The sequence below is a fragment of the Doryrhamphus excisus genome, chromosome 21, assembly GCF_030265055.1.
Source record: "Doryrhamphus excisus isolate RoL2022-K1 chromosome 21, RoL_Dexc_1.0, whole genome shotgun sequence".
NCBI lineage: Eukaryota > Metazoa > Chordata > Actinopteri > Syngnathiformes > Syngnathidae > Doryrhamphus > Doryrhamphus excisus.
In genome coordinates, this window is record NC_080486.1 from 12299040 (window position 1) to 12314237 (window position 15198).

Consider the following 15198-nt stretch of genomic DNA (forward strand, 5'->3'; position numbering starts at 1 on the left):
GAGTATACATGGTGTTAAATATGCACATTCGGCCTTGACTGCTGTGGAATTTCCCTGCAAACATTTTGCTCATGTTAGAGATTTGTTTCCTTTCCAGCCAACGAGGTCAGCTAACTTTTTTTTTTTCTTTTTTCCCCGTTTGGTTCCCAACGCTGAATGAAGTCATCACCTCCGCTCAGTTTGAACACGAGCAACACGTCACAGTTGGCACCGGCGCTTTAGCGCTTATCAGCCAAGGGCGATGAAGTCCTGATGTGTTGCGTTTGACCGTCCTTTCTCTTTGCGACTCGGCTCTTATTAATATGCCAGGATCTGTCATGCTAATAGCAACCAAATGTTGTGATCTCAGCGCCGTCCAGGACACCAAATGTGGTGAAAACAAATGTTTTGGATCTAAATGGCCTGCCTGGTGGACTTGCGGCTTAATCAGTGTCATTCTCTTCTATGGCTTTCTTTACTTCTTTGCTTTGATATGCACTGAAACAGTCACCATAATGAATGCTTCATGCTAGCATTAGCACATGACGTATAATTGTACTTGCTAATGATTGCCATGTTAGTTCAGGTGTCCATTTCCAGATGTTTTGGGAGACAGTATGTTTATTATTGTGGCTGTCGTTTGCAATGGTGCACGGAATCCCAACTGTTTCTAATATTTAAACCACACCAGCGAGTAAAAACATGCTGCCTGTTTCGATATTATCAATATCGATAACAAAGAAGAACAAAGAATGGATTACATGTGCAGGTGCAGATGTGGATCTGATACGGATCCAGATGTCCAACAACTGGCCCACTTGGACGCGTTCCGCACAACCCGGTGACCCTTCTTGCAGAGCCAGAACTGTTTGGATGTCTCTCCAAGCATGTAAACAGTGGTTACTACGGAAACACCAAGAGCATCCCGATGTGGGAATATTGTGGCGTAATGCTACAAGCAGGGCGTGCTACGTTTTTCCTGTTCCAGTGCAGGTGCTCGCTCGGGCCGGGCCAAGAAGAAGCTCCAGACAGGAATGGTGCGAGCTTTCCTCTTGACATCCTTGCTAAAAATTGCACTCGCAGGGATGCGTCTGCCGAGTTCCTTGAGAACTTGAAAACGGTACAGTGCGTGTCTTTGTGTGCGTCCAGCTGTTTGGTGATGTCACCGGTGGGGAAGAAGTGTGGGAATGTCGGCCTAAGAACCTCACCAGGACCCGTCTCCGGGCCTGCAGGGAAGCGCCCATTTCATCATTTCCTCTATAAAGCTCCTGCAATAGGAGAACCAGGAAGCAAAAAAGATGGCCGCTTTTGCTGTTCTTAACGAGGGGTTCCGGTCCAATTAAGACATGTGGCAGAAGTGCGCCTCACTTCCCCGAGTGCGAGTGTGTGGTGAGTCTGATCTACAGGAGCTGCCTTTGTGCTGCAGGAGTATATTAGGTGGGCTTAAATGCCTTCCAGATGCTGCTGCAAGGCTCCACCGCCGCTAGGGGCGCTATTTGTCAGTGCTGCATGTTTTGTTTATTGTGCGGGCCAACGTACACTGGAGGCGGTGGGGTATTTATGTCTGACATGTTGTCAGACTTATGGGACTCATAAAAATAAAGCAAGGCAAGCGGAAAGAAATGTGGAAAAAGATGCTACAAAGCATATTCCCACTCGGAAAAATCATAACATTAAAGAGTTTCATATTGGACATATATCACACAAATCCAATACAAGAGTTGCATTAAAAAAAATGGCATTTTACAAACACTAACTTCTTTCTAAAATCTAAAGAGTACGGGTGTTGTCTTTGGAGTGGGTTGTAGCGGCACAATCATCCCATCATACGGCTATGAAAAAGTCAAAATATTAGGAACACCTCTCAGTATAATGTTGAATCAAAACAGAAAGAAACTGAGCTTTATTCTCCTTGAAAGGGCAACCTTGTTGATACAGGTGTTGTATTGGTGTTCTGTCTTTCCTCACTTCTTCTAACTCGGCTTCTGTCTTCTTCCTGTTCTCCAGACCGAGGTTCTCATGGAGATCTGGACCTGACCGAGCTGATCGGCGTCCCCCTCCCGCCGTCCGTGTCCTTCGTCACAGGCTTCCAGGGCTACCCCGCCTACAGCTTCGGAGCGGGCGCCAACGTGGGCCGCCTCACCAAGTCGTTCATCCCCGACCCGTTCTACTACGACTTTGCCATCACCGTCACGGCCAAGCCCACCACAAGGCGGGGCGGCATCCTCTTCGCCATCACGGACTCTTACCAAAAAGTACCGGGTATCTTCTTCACAGCGCCGCCGTCTTTGCACCCTGGCTGACGTCTCCTTGCCTCTGGTCCTGCAGGTGGTGCAGTTAGGCGTGGCGCTGTCCGAGGTGGAGGACGGTTCCCAGAGGGTGGTCTTATACTACTCCGACCCCACCACAGGAGGCAAGACACAGGAAGCAGCTTCCTTCAAGATGGCGGACATGACGGGACGGTGGGCCAGGTTCACCATTACGGTGCAAGGCGCAGAGGTACACCTTGGTACCCATGCGGTGTGGGGAACCCTCATCGTGTCTCCTTTTCCGTAATTCCAGGTTGTCTTTTTCAGGTGCGTCTCTTCATGGACTGCGAGGAGTACCACCGTGTCGCCTTCACCAGGAGCCCCCAACCTTTGACCTTTGAGGCCAGCTCGGGGATCTTTGTAGGCAACGCCGGAGGTACCGGCCTGCCCCGCTTTGTGGTGAGCCTTTATTTCTGTCTCCATACTCAGCTGCAGCGCCCCCTATGGGTTGTGGGCAAAATATATAACCTTTAATTAGGCACCACAGCTAAATGTGTGCACCACATTGATGCTGATTCGGCAAAAAAAAATGTAAGTCAAGGTGACTTATAGGGTTTAATAACAGTGCCCCCTTGTGGAGTGTTTGTCTGACAAGTAATAGCACACACAGCACAGGAAGGTTTTTACTCATTTTCACTCTTTCTACGTGCAGCAGTTCAGGAGTAAAAGCGTTAATTTACTAACAAGCGTGGCGTTTTTGGGGGTTCCTTGTTTTCCATTTGAAGAATGAACGCGATGGCGCTCGTTGGCAGCGTTGGAGTGCCGCGGGGAGACGCAAAGCACACGTCTGCACGCTTTTTTACAAGGCCGTAAATGACAAAGCGTGATTTATGCATTTGGCTCACTGCCGCCGCTGTTGAATATGTCATTGAAATGAATTTGTCCCCCATGTGAAACAATACACGTACTACAATGTTCCGTGTTCTTTTACCACATTGAATGACCTCTACGAGTGGTGTGTGAGTGAATGCAAGGATGCCAGCGTAATAGGAACCATGCTGTCGTCGGAGAAACCTCCAATCATATTCATAGTGTGGCTCTGTTGGACCATGGAGCAGGTCCATGGGGTCCAGCAGGTCCAGATGCGAAACAGCAATCAGTTGAGGACTGAGATTTTATTAGAAATGTGAGCAGAGCTGTAGAAAAAAAGGTTAGGAACTCATCCCGCCAGGGAGCCGATACGTCAAGGAGGTTCCTCTGCTACCCCGTGGTGGCGGGAGGCGGGGGGGGGAACGTTCCAGATGTCGCACACATCTTGCTCCTCTTTAAAGTCAAACATTCCTGGCGCTGGATAACAGGGACGAGAATAGCGCCTGCTGAAAAACGGCGCTCAAAAGAGGCAAAATTGGAGAAGAAAAGGACCCAAGTTGTCCGTGATGCAGTGTGACATCACCTAGAAACCCTCCAGAACTTTCTGCCTCGTCTTCATCTTATCTTCCAGTAAGCGCCCCTCCTTCCATTCCCTCCTTTGTTGCTTTCCAGCTGTTGGCCGTGGTGACAAATAACCACGTCATGTTGATTCATGGCAACAAAGCAGACAGAATGCGGATAAAAGTCATGAGACACAAGCAGCGAGCCTGGACTGGACGCCTTAGACATTTTGGACGCATTCGATGCTTCCACACGCCGCAAGACATGCTTGGATGAGTTCGATGATGTCACAGATTCCAAACAAATTCCCACAGATACACTCCAATACTTGTTTAAAGCCTTCCCAAAGGGATGGAGGTCTCGTATCTGCAAAGGGATGGCAAATATCATGTCCGGCGTGGGAAATATTCATAATGCTGTAATAAAATGATGCTGAATAACTCCTACTGACAGACGGATTGGTCTAAATCATCACACATCCCTATCTTTGCCTTCCAGGGCTCCATCCAGCAGCTGGTGCTGAAGTCCGATCCCACGGCCCCCGATGACCAGTGTGAGGAAGATGACCCTTATGTGAGTGAGCATGGCACACACACACACACACACACACACGCTCAAATTAGAGAGCAAAGAAAGGTCAGCATGAAGACGACAAATAGGCGTTGTCTCCCTCTGCTGGCCAAATTATACATTGCAGGAAACTCCAATGCCAAGATGGTAACTCTAGACAGGATTAACATCATATTTACATGTCTGCTCACCACAAGATGGGCTTTTCTAGTAAAAACTCAATATAATAATATCATCTAGTTGCACTTATGCAATCTCTGACACCACATTTATGTGTCAAATAGCTTTTTCATTATAATTTCTGCCTGAATTTAAAAAAAAAAAATGTCCTCTGCAGGCGTCTGGATTCGGAAGCGGCGATGGCGTCTACGAAGACATGGAGGGAGAAGAAGAAGTGAAGAAGGTTGTGGAGGAGAGGGAGTATAAAGAGGTAGGACTTTTTTTTAACAGTTATTGCCAGTCTATTGAATAAACCATACTTTGAATATTGAAAATATTATTTGGTTATTTTTCCAATGTTATATATATTTAGAGTAGTTTTTGATATTCATTGTACTAAATAAAATATTTAGAATTAAGTCATATGAATACATTTTAAATTATATTTTTAAAATGTTACATTTGAACTTGTTTATATTTTTCCATATTTTGAAGAAAAAATATATGGCAGATGAAAATGTTTGATTTGAATATTAATTTTTAATGTTAGTTGTGACGCCCAGATCAATCAATGCAGGGCATAAAAGTGCATCTTTGGTGTTTTGTAATGATCTTAGCGCCACCTATTGGCCACAGACCCCAACATATTGTTACTTTAATACACAATACATGAACATTGAGCATTGTTGTCTTTGTAAAGTAGGAATTTTGAATATTAGGTGTTCCTAATGAAGTGGCCAAAGGTGCAAAGCCCTCAAAACCTTGATGTTTTTGTCGGAATTGCGTTGCCATGGCGATGCGGGGGTCTCCCATTGTCGTGGCTTGCAGCTCTTGAAGATCTTTGTTTCAATGTGCATAGAAAGCATCCATGTCTCCCTCAGGTGGACCCCACCGACAGCACCCCGGTCCCAGCTCCGCCCACTGAGATGCCAAGCAGTATTATTGATGATGAAGATGATGATGACGGTGAAGAAGACAGCGAGGAGGCGTCAGGGCGGGAAGTGGAGGTTCCCACCGCTGAAGGTAAACAAACTGAAACATATTTCATATTTTTACCTGCGATTTTCACTCCTCCATCATGAACGTGTTTGGTCTTGTTTAGGATATTATTATGATATTTTGACATATGTACTCTTTTCCAGTCAAACCAACACCAAGCACAGCAACTGCAGCCGCCAAACCAGACTCTGTGAGTGCACACGTTTTGATGAACTGTAGCTCCTAATAAATCCAGTACAAGCTGTCCCAACGTACTAGTTTGATGAAGAATTGATTATTTCGGCATGTTCAGTGTGTTTGTTACTAATTGTTCAGTCCTTGCAGGTGCCAACCACACCGATAAAAGGCGACAGAGGCGAACCGGGTCCACCAGGGCCCCCAGGACCCACCGGCCCTCCAGGACATGGCTCTGGATCCGGAGCCGAGCCTGGACCTAGCGGTCCACCGGGACCTCAGGGCCCTCCAGGCCCACCTGGAGCTGCAGGGAAGGACGGCCAGCCTGTATGTTCCATATTTTACTTTGTTTCTGTACCAGAAAACCAACTGAACATGTTGTGAAATTATTTTGTAGGGAAGCAAAGGGGAAACTGGCGCTCTTGTAAGTAAATGACCTATTTGGTATTAACGCAACACGCGCTTTTTGCCACTAGAGGGCGACATTGTGCTTTCACTTGACTTCTGATAGTTTAGTCTTGACATGAGATCCTGTTGTTCTCAGGGAGAAAATGGCATTCCGGGATTTCCAGGGCTTCAAGGAGAGCCTGGACCGAAAGGGGAAAAGGTACATTTTAGTTTTTGATTCCTTGCAAAAATAAACACACAATCATCCATTTCTTTTCATTCTTGGCAGGGCGATACTGGGGTTGGAATGCCTGGCCTACCAGGACCTCCCGGACCTCCAGGACGCCTGTCCTTCCTGGTAAGGCCCTTTTTTAAGCTTAATAATAATCAATTGATTATTTTGTGTGATTCCTGCTTGGTGCTCCTCAGGAGGGTTCAGGATCCGGCTTGGAGGACTTTGATGGAGATGCAGACATCATCCGAGTGAGCCCTCTTCACAAACATCATCAGCGTTTCTTTACACATTACGAGTTTTATTATTAACTGTGCTTTATTAGGGACCACCCGGCCCTCCAGGACCCCGAGGCCCCCCTGGAGCCTCGTCTGAGGCCGTCATTCCTGGACCACCTGGACCCGCTGGGAAAGATGGAGAGAAAGGAGAATCCGGACTTCCTGTAAGTCCAACAACCTGTATCATTTTTTTTTTGCATGTTGACAAAGTCTAGACGTTGAAATGCAAACCGAGTCTTCAGTCTCCTGGTGCTCACTTTTCCAGGACGTGTCGTTTAGCGGCTCCGGTTCTGGTTCTGGCTCTGGTCAGGTATCACCACTGGGTTCCATCACATTGAATGGACCAGAAAGGCACAATTTCCCCCAACTTTTATGATTAAAAAAGTGCATGTTTGTTCATGTTTGGCCTCTTGGTACGGTCCCAACACCAGAACATGGACCGGACAGCAGCACCTTTGGGGGAAATGTGTCTTTCCTCTCATTAAAGGCTTCAACTAACTCAATGAATGGGCTTTTGGGCTGTGAAAGCCCCAAAAGCTGGATTCAGTTTTTAATGCTCAAATTCTTTTCTTCCTGCTTACATCGCTTGTTGCGAGGCAAAAACATCCAATAGCAAACTGCAACCACCCAACTGGATAAAGCCAATCATTATAATCATAATAATAATAATCATAATAATAATGTTGTGTGTCTTTCAGGGAGTAGATGGAAAGGATGGAGAGCAAGGACCTGCTGGAGAGAAAGGAGACAAGGTGAGGTTTCATCTGTCTTTTTTTCATCTGTCAAAAAAAACAAATGAGAAATAACATTTTTGCAATTGCATGAACCAACCAGGGAGAACCCGGACAGGGCGGTGGACCAGGACTAAAGGTGATGCTGCTCATCCTTTGTTCCGTGTTCTTCTGTTGTTTCTAATGTTTTGTCCTCATTCAGGGAGATCAAGGCCCACAAGGCTTTCCGGGACTTCCAGGACCAGAGGGCCCAGAGGGGAGATCCGGCCCCAGGGGTCCACCCGGTCCCCCTGGACCGCCCGGTCCACCGGCGAGAGGATTTCCCCTTGACTTTGAGGTCCATTTCAAACCGGAGAACATTTGAATTGAAAACTGTTGGTAACCTGTGTGAACCTTTGCAGGACCTGGAAGGGTCGGGACTGCTGAGTGGTTTTGGATCAGGACATCCGGGAGTGCCAGGAGTTCAGGGAGCCAAGGTATAGAAGCACCCCCATTAGGGTAACAAGTAGTCGGACTTATGTGGATTTGGTTGTGTCTTTCAGGGTGAAGAAGGTCTGCAGGGTCCTCCAGGAGAGCCAGGTCTTAAGGTCCGGGGTCCAGTTGACTAAATCATGTGTCCATGTTGTCATCATCATCACGTGTGCTGGCGTGATAATGAGTGTGTGTTCTTGCCGTGTGCAGGGCGAACTCGGAGTTGCAGGTCCACCCGGGCCAACAGGACCACAGGGGGCGAGAGGTTCAGAGGTTAGGGAGTGGGCCAGCACAATCCCAAAACCACAACACAGCCTATCATCATTAATGAATGCTCTTGTGTTGTGTTCAGGGTCCTAAAGGAGACGTTGGCGCTACAGGACTGAAGGTAAAAGCACACAAAGTCATTTTACGCAAGTGGAATGCTGACATCTTGGGTTTTTAGGGAGAGCCAGGACGGGACGGGCTCAGTCTACCTGGCCCACCAGGACCTCCTGGGCCACCAGGTCTCGTCACCAACCTCCAGGATGTAAGTCACAAAATGACTCAAGACCAGTTTACTGTCGTCGCTTTAGACACGATCCCTCACTGCAGCTGGTCTCTCCTCAGCTCCTCCTTAACGACACAGATGGCGTCTACAACTTCTCAGGGATTTTGGAGGCTCAGGGACTCGCAGTGAGTGTCACATGACAATAAGACACGGATCAGAACACAGCTGTGGCTGACAGACGACGGTCCAAACGAGCACATGGACTTATGTAGGACAACGTGTCGTGATGTTCCTTTCATGTGCAGGGACAGCCGGGTCCTAAGGGAGACACTGGACTGCAAGGTCTTCAGGGACCAGCGGGACTCAAGGTAAGCGCCCCGCCACACGCACCTTCTCCACTGGTAACGCACTCCACTGCACTTAATGCAAGAAAGCAACAAAACATCCGTTGAAGTTTGGACAGGATTGCAGTAACAGCAATACAGCTTATGACCACAAGGTGGTGCCAGAGTATCATAGAGTCTCATAGAAGTTAACAAGGTTGCCATGATAATGTATTAGAACTGGGAACACACCGTTTTGTGTGTCTGTAGCTTTAATGCTAATGAGTGTGTGTCTCCAAGAAGCACTTGTTGTGTATACACTGTAAGTTTTTTTCACTTTAATAGATGCCATACATCAAATAAAACATAACATTAAAAAGTGGGGCAAATGTTAACCACACTAGCATCCAACCACTTCTGTCTGATACTTGCCTCAACTAAACAAAATTAGCTTTGGAAACATTTGCTGGGGGCCATTGCTCAACTGGGCATGCCCATATCAGGAAGTCTGGGTTGCGGTGACGTCAGTGGAACCTCCATACATATTCAAGCATCCACGGTTTGCATTGGTGTATGCGCAGGGTGAAAAGGGCGAGCCGGGAATGATCATCGCTGGTGATGGATCAATGTCAAGCCTGGCGGGTGTAATTGGACCTAAAGGGGACAAGGTGAGTTCTGCAGCCGACTGTGTATGTGTAGCTGTCAAATACGTCCCAATAATGAAAGAAAATGTACTTTTTCAGGGCGATAGCGGTGCAAGAGGACCGGCTGGAGCATCAGTAAGTAAATAAAAAAGGTCTTGTTGTTTACTGATTTGATTTACTTGATTGTTTACCCCATTCCAAAACAGGGACCTATCGGAATGCCGGGGCCAAAGGGCGAATTTGGCTTTCCGGGAAGACCTGTAAGTCAAAGTACATCATCACACTTGTCTCAAGCACAACATGTATTCTAAGCCTATGGTGATGATGTAGGGGCGTGCTGGTGTGATGGGACCCAAGGGAGAGAAAGGAGACTCAGTGGGCCAGCCTGTGAGTGACACGCCATCATGTGCCTGAAACACCCTGAAAGCAACACCACCATCAATGTCTTATGTCATCCCACAGGGACGTCCAGGGCCTCCTGGACCGCCGGGCCGTCCCGGGATATTCCGATACCAGAGAGGAGTAAGAAAAGGCTCCAAAATGCTTGATAAATCGTGGAGTCGTCAATAACTGTGTTCTCTCCCGCAGCCCCTGCAGACCGTGTTCCCCATCCCTCCCAGGCCGTTCTGCAAAGTGCCTGTAAGCCCACGTTCATTCCTACAAAATGACATTTATCTGGAAGCTGGCAATGGTCTCTCATATAACAAGTATAATGTGTTGATGTTTCAGCTCAACGGAAGCTTGCCGATCGGTACGTGGTGACGGTGCATTCAGGACACGGCAGCACATTGCCATGCACACTCAATAAGAAGTTTGATTCTCTGTCCCCAAAGGCCAATGTCAGAATGGACAGAAAGGAGAAAAGGGCGAGCGAGGACTTCCCGGCATCCCGGCGCCACCTGGTGAGAACCAAAATATCCCCAAAAAAATTGTTATAGTGTGATTAATTGTTTTCTCTCCACATAGATTATCAAAAAGGACGGGTAAGTCTTTTTCTTTTGAACATTTTTTGTTGAAGCCATTTTTTCTTGAAGCCAAAGAAGTCTAATAGAATGTGTGTGACGTCAGGGAATGAAGGGCGACCAAGGCATCGCAGGAGAGAAAGGCCAGAGGGGAGATGCAGGGTCACCTGGGCAACCAGGCAGCCCCGGGAGACAAGGCCTGGTGGTGAGTGATGTTTCCATGGCAACACAGTCACATTGAATTGACAAACCAGGCCATGACATCCCCTTCACGTGTTTCAGGGACTCAAAGGGGAGTCGGTGGTCGGCCCTCCTGGTCCCCGCGGGGCACCTGGCGCCCCAGGCGTTGGACCTCCTGGACCACCTGGGCCACCAGGCCCTCCGGGGGGTCACTCAGTGTCGCCGTACGGCTCAGGTTCAGGCTCAGGTGGAAACGGTGTGTCAATCATCCTCTTTACATCCAACTGTGAATATGAATCATTTCTTTAATATTCAATTATGTCATTTTGTGTTGTGACAGCTTTGACTTATTCCGGCCCGCCTGGACCACCTGGACCTCCTGGACCACGTGGACCCTCAGGAGGCTCCGCTACTGTATGTCGAATTGTTGTCAGCAAATCTCTCATCTTGCCTCAAACTGCATGATTTACTTATCATATCTTTTTCCTAAATAGGTGAAAACCTTCGCCACCATGGAGGCGATGATGCAAAAGACATTCAGGGACGCAGAGGGGACGCTGGTCTTTGTCACTGGGACAGGAAGTCTCTTCCTCAAGGTCTCTCAGGGATGGAAGGAGATACAGGTAATATAAATATAAATGTAATGTTTTTTGGGTGAAATGTAACAGAGGCCTTTCCCTTTTCTAGCTTGGCAGCCTGGTCTACCATTCCAGTAACATCATAACACAAACTGAGGTACCCCCCCCCCCTCCAGTATTTGATATATTGTCAAAATATTGCCATAACTCAACATGCCTTTCTTGCTTAGCCTCGGGCTGCACAGCAGATCAAAGCCGACACAATCAAGCGTGTGCCTTCGTCTAAAGACAGAGTAAGCTAAGCGCTAACGAGGTGTTTGTTCATTCCGCGGCTCCGCTAACTTCACCCCTCTCGTCGCAGCTCAACCTGGTGGCGCTCAACCAGCCCCACTCGGGCGACATGACGGGCCTGGACAACGCCGACCAGCTGTGCTACCAGCAGGCCAAAGCCATGGGCCTGCCCCACAACTACCGAGCCTTCATCTCCTCCGGCAAGCAGGACCTGGTCCACGTGGTCTACCCCGGCTTCAGGGACACTCTGCCCGTGACCAACCTCAGGGGGGACGTGCTGTTCAGGAACTGGAGGTCCATCTTTAGCGGCGAAGGGGGCGCCATCAATACCAGGATACCCATTTATTCCTTTGATGGACGGGATGTTCTAGCCGACCCCTTCTGGTCAGTAAACTTCCTCCCGCCCGTTTTCTTTTTCGTGAACAAACTGCAAGTAGTTGTTATGGTGTCTTGACAGGCCTCAGAAGAGCATCTGGCACGGCTCCACCAGCAGGGGGATGCGCGTGGTGGACAAGCACTGCGAGACCTGGCGGGCCGACCACGTGTCCGTCACGGGCCAGTCCTCCTGCCTGACCTCCGGGCTGCTCCTGGGCCAGGAGACGCGGAGCTGCTCCAACGAGTACATCGTCCTTTGCGTGGAGACCCACAAGAACCCTTAGCGACGCCGCGCCGTCACGGACAGAGATGTGTTGTGGCCTTTGAGGCGCTCACGTACGCCGTGAGGCTGGAATCGTCCCGTTTGTGCCTTGACGGATCGTCCCTTTGGCACATATAATGAAGCATTCATGCAGGGCCAGTTTTCACTTAGTTGTAGCCATCATTCTGTCGGGAATGTGCTAGATGTGAGCTTAATCTATGCAGCATCTTTTTTTCCAAGAGACCAATTGACGTAAGTCATATTCCCCCCAAATTGTCCCCCCCTGAGGATGGATGTGTCTCCACGAGGAGGGTCATGTTTACAGGTTGTCATGGAGATTTTTTAAAAACAGTATTAATATTGAAATGGCCAAAGCTTCTTTTCCACTATTTACATTTTGTTTGCCCCTCCAGTGACCACCAAATTGAAATGCACTGTACTTCATTGTTTATTTTCTAGAATGTTTTTTTTTAATCTCGATAGGCTATTTAATTTAAATCCAGTGAATTATTTATACCGTCACAGCACATAAACATGAAATCAAAAGATCTAAGAATGTAATTTATCTTTTTTTTTATTATTTGTCTCATGTTGTGTCTCTTTCTTTTTTGTACTTTTGTGTTTTAGTAGATTGAAAATGGAGCTGAGTTCAAATGTTTATTTTCGGGGTGGGGGACGCCAGTATTTACATGATACTGGACTTTTAAACATTTTAACTAGCGATGTTTTTTCATGCTGAAAAGTAAAATGTAGAAAAACAAATGTGTTGGTGCTTGGTTCAATAAAGTTTTTTCTTTCAAAACACGAGCGTCTGTTTGTTTTCTGTTATAGGCATCTACACTGAATATCTCACTGGGTTGAATTGCAATACATTTTTAAAATTTAACTTACAATGGTCAAATTGTGAAAAACGCGTAGAGTTGTAATTTTAATTAGTGAATTTAGCCAAATTAAAATGATTGTCCCCTGAATCATTGTGTTACCGGAAGTGCCTTCACGAGCTTGACAGGCGGAGAAGGAGGAGAAATGGCGGCAAGGGTTGAAAGTCCGAAGGTGAATATCCTTCAAACTATTGATTATTTTGGCCACGTCCTCCCTCCGCTGGATGAATTCGGATGGCTTTTATTGACGACTTGGAGGCCGCCGAGAGACGCTGCTTTTGCGGGAGGACCAAACGGTCGTGCTGCACTTTTCGAATCATGTTTGTGCTTTTCGTTGGCGTTTATCTGGCGTTGTTGCCGCTCTACTCCACCACTACCACCACAACCAGCCGGAATGACAACCCCATCATAGGTGAGTTTAGCACCGAATGACTCCGCTCTTTCACTCGACGTCTTTAACGGAGTTTGCATTTGAAAGGTATCCTGGCACAGGACCTTTTCACACCGGTAGAGAATCAAACGTCTTATATTGCTGCCTCTTACGTCAAGTTCCTGGAGTCAGCGGGTGCCAGGGTGGTCCCTATTATGTACGTCTTTATCATTTAACTCGTCCAAACTTTGAAATGTATTTATTAGTCAACATTTAACATTCCTTGTGTGTTTGCTACAGGATCAACCAGACTGATGAGGAATATAGGAGACTATTCAACTCAATTAACGGGTAATTAACTCCACCTTTCATGGCATACTGTAAAGACCCTTTCAATTGGTTATTACTATACTTATTAAAATCACCTGATTGAAGCCGAATGCATTAGTGGGGAGCTGCCTAATCGCCTCTTTTAGGAAAAGAAGTATAAATATATATAAAAAAGTATAACGTCGTTTTTGATATTGACAAACTTCATGTTTCTATGTCTTTTTAAGATGGGCTTAGAGCATTACCCATTGTAACACTCACACACACCGGAACCGGTGCTTTCAAAGTAAGAGTTTTTGAAAATAAGAGTCTCCCCCTGAATGTGCCTAAATGTGCACATTTCTATTCTTAATAGGTAGTGCCAGATTAATTTTTGGGGTTCGAAAAATAATTCTGAATATGAGAAACACTTGTCTGTGAAAATACTAATCATAGATCCTCTACGACAGGAGCGCTGTGCTGTTTCAGATGACCTACTGCAAAAATATAAATCTTGTATATGACTGAGTGCTCTGTTGTTTTTGAGGATGTACTGCAAAAATGATGTCAAAGATCATTATGCTGTTTTTAAAGATCTAGTGCAAAAAAATGGTCATGGTCAAAGATGGAAAGTAAAAAAAAAAAATGCTGCCTTGTGGTGTCAACAGTGTTCTTTACCCTGGAGGAGCGGCCAGCATCTTCTCATCAGGCTACCAAAGGAGTGCAAAGTTCTTCTATGAGATGGCCATTGAGGTGAATGTGACACAAAGACGGCATATGCATATTCTTTAGATGGAAGTCAACGTGTCTTGTCATCTGACGTTGTAGGCCAATAAGAGAGGAGATTACTTCCCTATTTGGGGCACCTGCCTGGGGTTCGAGCAGCTGCTGTTGCTGACCAATGGTGTTTCACTGCTGACGGAGACGGACACAAGGGGCGTGTCCTTACCGCTCAGCTTCACTCAAGGTATGGCTCTTGGGGACATGCATACGTAAATAATAATCATAAATATAACCATCCAAATGGTGATTATATAATAACAAAAATAAACAACATAACTCGTTCAAGACTTCTTCTATTTTGCAACTTCCCGCATTGAGAACCGCCCCTTACATTAAAGCGTTGAAGATATACTCATCTAGCCCGAGTCACGCACGTAACCACACTAGCATGCTAAACCAAGCTAACCCCGCTAGCTTCCATTCACACTGAGGTGCCGCCAACCAAAGTGACACAAACTACCCACCTTGTGCATCATGTATTTTTACCAGAAAACCAAAAATAATAATATGATCTTTTTCCCAGAGGCCAAAGACAGCAGAATGTTCCAAGGTTTCCCGGCTGAACTCATGGACGCTTTGGCGTTGGAGCCTCTGACCGAGAACTCCCACCGCTGGAGTTTGGCTGTAGAGGTACGTTCCTTATTCACCACAGGAATTACAATATTAAGAATTAGGATATGTTGCCACTATGGTTTTGTCCATGTAACATCTGAGAGTCTGTTTCCTTTTCAAGGCGTTCAACGCAACCCAAGCACTGAAGACGTTTTATAAAGTTCTCTCCACAAACACAGACGGAAAAACAGATTTTTTGTCCACAATTGAAGGTAGAAAGAACACACTTCATTCATTCATTCATCTCTTCCACTTCCAAGCCTTGAAACTTGTTTTTCCCCACTCAGCGTTCCACTACCCAATTTACGGCACCCAGTGGCACCCGGAGAAGAACGCATTCGAGTGGAGGAAGCCGTACATCGCTCACAGCCCCTCTGCCGTCCAGGTCACCTTCTTCATGGCCGAGTTCTTTGTGGGAGAAGGTAGGACATCTGCTCTACTCTTTCATCGCGGGGTTGCGTATTGCTTTAAAAAAAAC

The 15198-nt window shown here is 46.8% G+C and overlaps 2 protein-coding genes across 25 annotated transcripts in view; both read left to right on the plus strand.

Annotated features, from left to right (window-relative positions):
* LOC131108940 (collagen alpha-1(XVIII) chain-like) overlaps positions 1-12557 on the plus strand; it is a 30334-nt gene extending 17777 nt beyond the window's left edge. For all 9 annotated transcript variants that reach the window (XM_058060392.1, XM_058060396.1, XM_058060399.1 and 6 more), the window contains 40 exons: positions 1987-2234; positions 2308-2478; positions 2556-2687; positions 4158-4232; positions 4567-4659; positions 5270-5411; positions 5531-5577; positions 5712-5888; positions 5959-5985; positions 6106-6168; positions 6238-6306; positions 6378-6431; positions 6506-6622; positions 7157-7210; positions 7293-7328; positions 7392-7526; positions 7591-7665; positions 7732-7776; positions 7871-7933; positions 8013-8048; positions 8106-8189; positions 8270-8335; positions 8456-8518; positions 9055-9141; positions 9217-9252; positions 9324-9377; positions 9448-9504; positions 9580-9639; positions 9706-9756; positions 9847-9868; positions 9951-10019; positions 10084-10100; positions 10186-10284; positions 10362-10515; positions 10600-10673; positions 10754-10882; positions 10947-10994; positions 11068-11130; positions 11199-11512; positions 11586-12557. In XM_058060392.1, the coding sequence (XP_057916375.1) occupies positions 1987-2234; positions 2308-2478; positions 2556-2687; positions 4158-4232; positions 4567-4659; positions 5270-5411; positions 5531-5577; positions 5712-5888; positions 5959-5985; positions 6106-6168; positions 6238-6306; positions 6378-6431; positions 6506-6622; positions 7157-7210; positions 7293-7328; positions 7392-7526; positions 7591-7665; positions 7732-7776; positions 7871-7933; positions 8013-8048; positions 8106-8189; positions 8270-8335; positions 8456-8518; positions 9055-9141; positions 9217-9252; positions 9324-9377; positions 9448-9504; positions 9580-9639; positions 9706-9756; positions 9847-9868; positions 9951-10019; positions 10084-10100; positions 10186-10284; positions 10362-10515; positions 10600-10673; positions 10754-10882; positions 10947-10994; positions 11068-11130; positions 11199-11512; positions 11586-11787 (3608 nt within the window). In that variant the 3' untranslated portion in view covers positions 11788-12557. The remainder of the gene's footprint in view (positions 1-1986; positions 2235-2307; positions 2479-2555; positions 2688-4157; positions 4233-4566; positions 4660-5269; positions 5412-5530; positions 5578-5711; positions 5889-5958; positions 5986-6105; positions 6169-6237; positions 6307-6377; positions 6432-6505; positions 6623-7156; positions 7211-7292; positions 7329-7391; positions 7527-7590; positions 7666-7731; positions 7777-7870; positions 7934-8012; positions 8049-8105; positions 8190-8269; positions 8336-8455; positions 8519-9054; positions 9142-9216; positions 9253-9323; positions 9378-9447; positions 9505-9579; positions 9640-9705; positions 9757-9846; positions 9869-9950; positions 10020-10083; positions 10101-10185; positions 10285-10361; positions 10516-10599; positions 10674-10753; positions 10883-10946; positions 10995-11067; positions 11131-11198; positions 11513-11585) is intronic.
* Positions 12558-12667: 110 nt separating this feature from the next.
* Positions 12668-15198, plus strand: part of LOC131108943 (gamma-glutamyl hydrolase-like) — a 35292-nt gene continuing 32761 nt past the window's right edge. For 15 of the 16 annotated variants that reach the window (XR_009120582.1, XR_009120586.1, XR_009120584.1 and 12 more), the window contains exons 1-8: positions 12668-13058; positions 13125-13233; positions 13317-13367; positions 13994-14078; positions 14154-14292; positions 14632-14738; positions 14842-14932; positions 15008-15142. Coding sequence is in view for 1 of the 16 variants with exons in the window: in XM_058060409.1 (XP_057916392.1) it covers positions 12881-13058; positions 13125-13233; positions 13317-13367; positions 13994-14078; positions 14154-14292; positions 14632-14738; positions 14842-14932; positions 15008-15142 (895 nt within the window). In the remaining 15 variants the exon portion in view is untranslated. The remainder of the gene's footprint in view (positions 13059-13124; positions 13234-13316; positions 13368-13993; positions 14079-14153; positions 14293-14631; positions 14739-14841; positions 14933-15007; positions 15143-15198) is intronic. The other variant, XM_058060409.1, reaches the window with a different exon arrangement.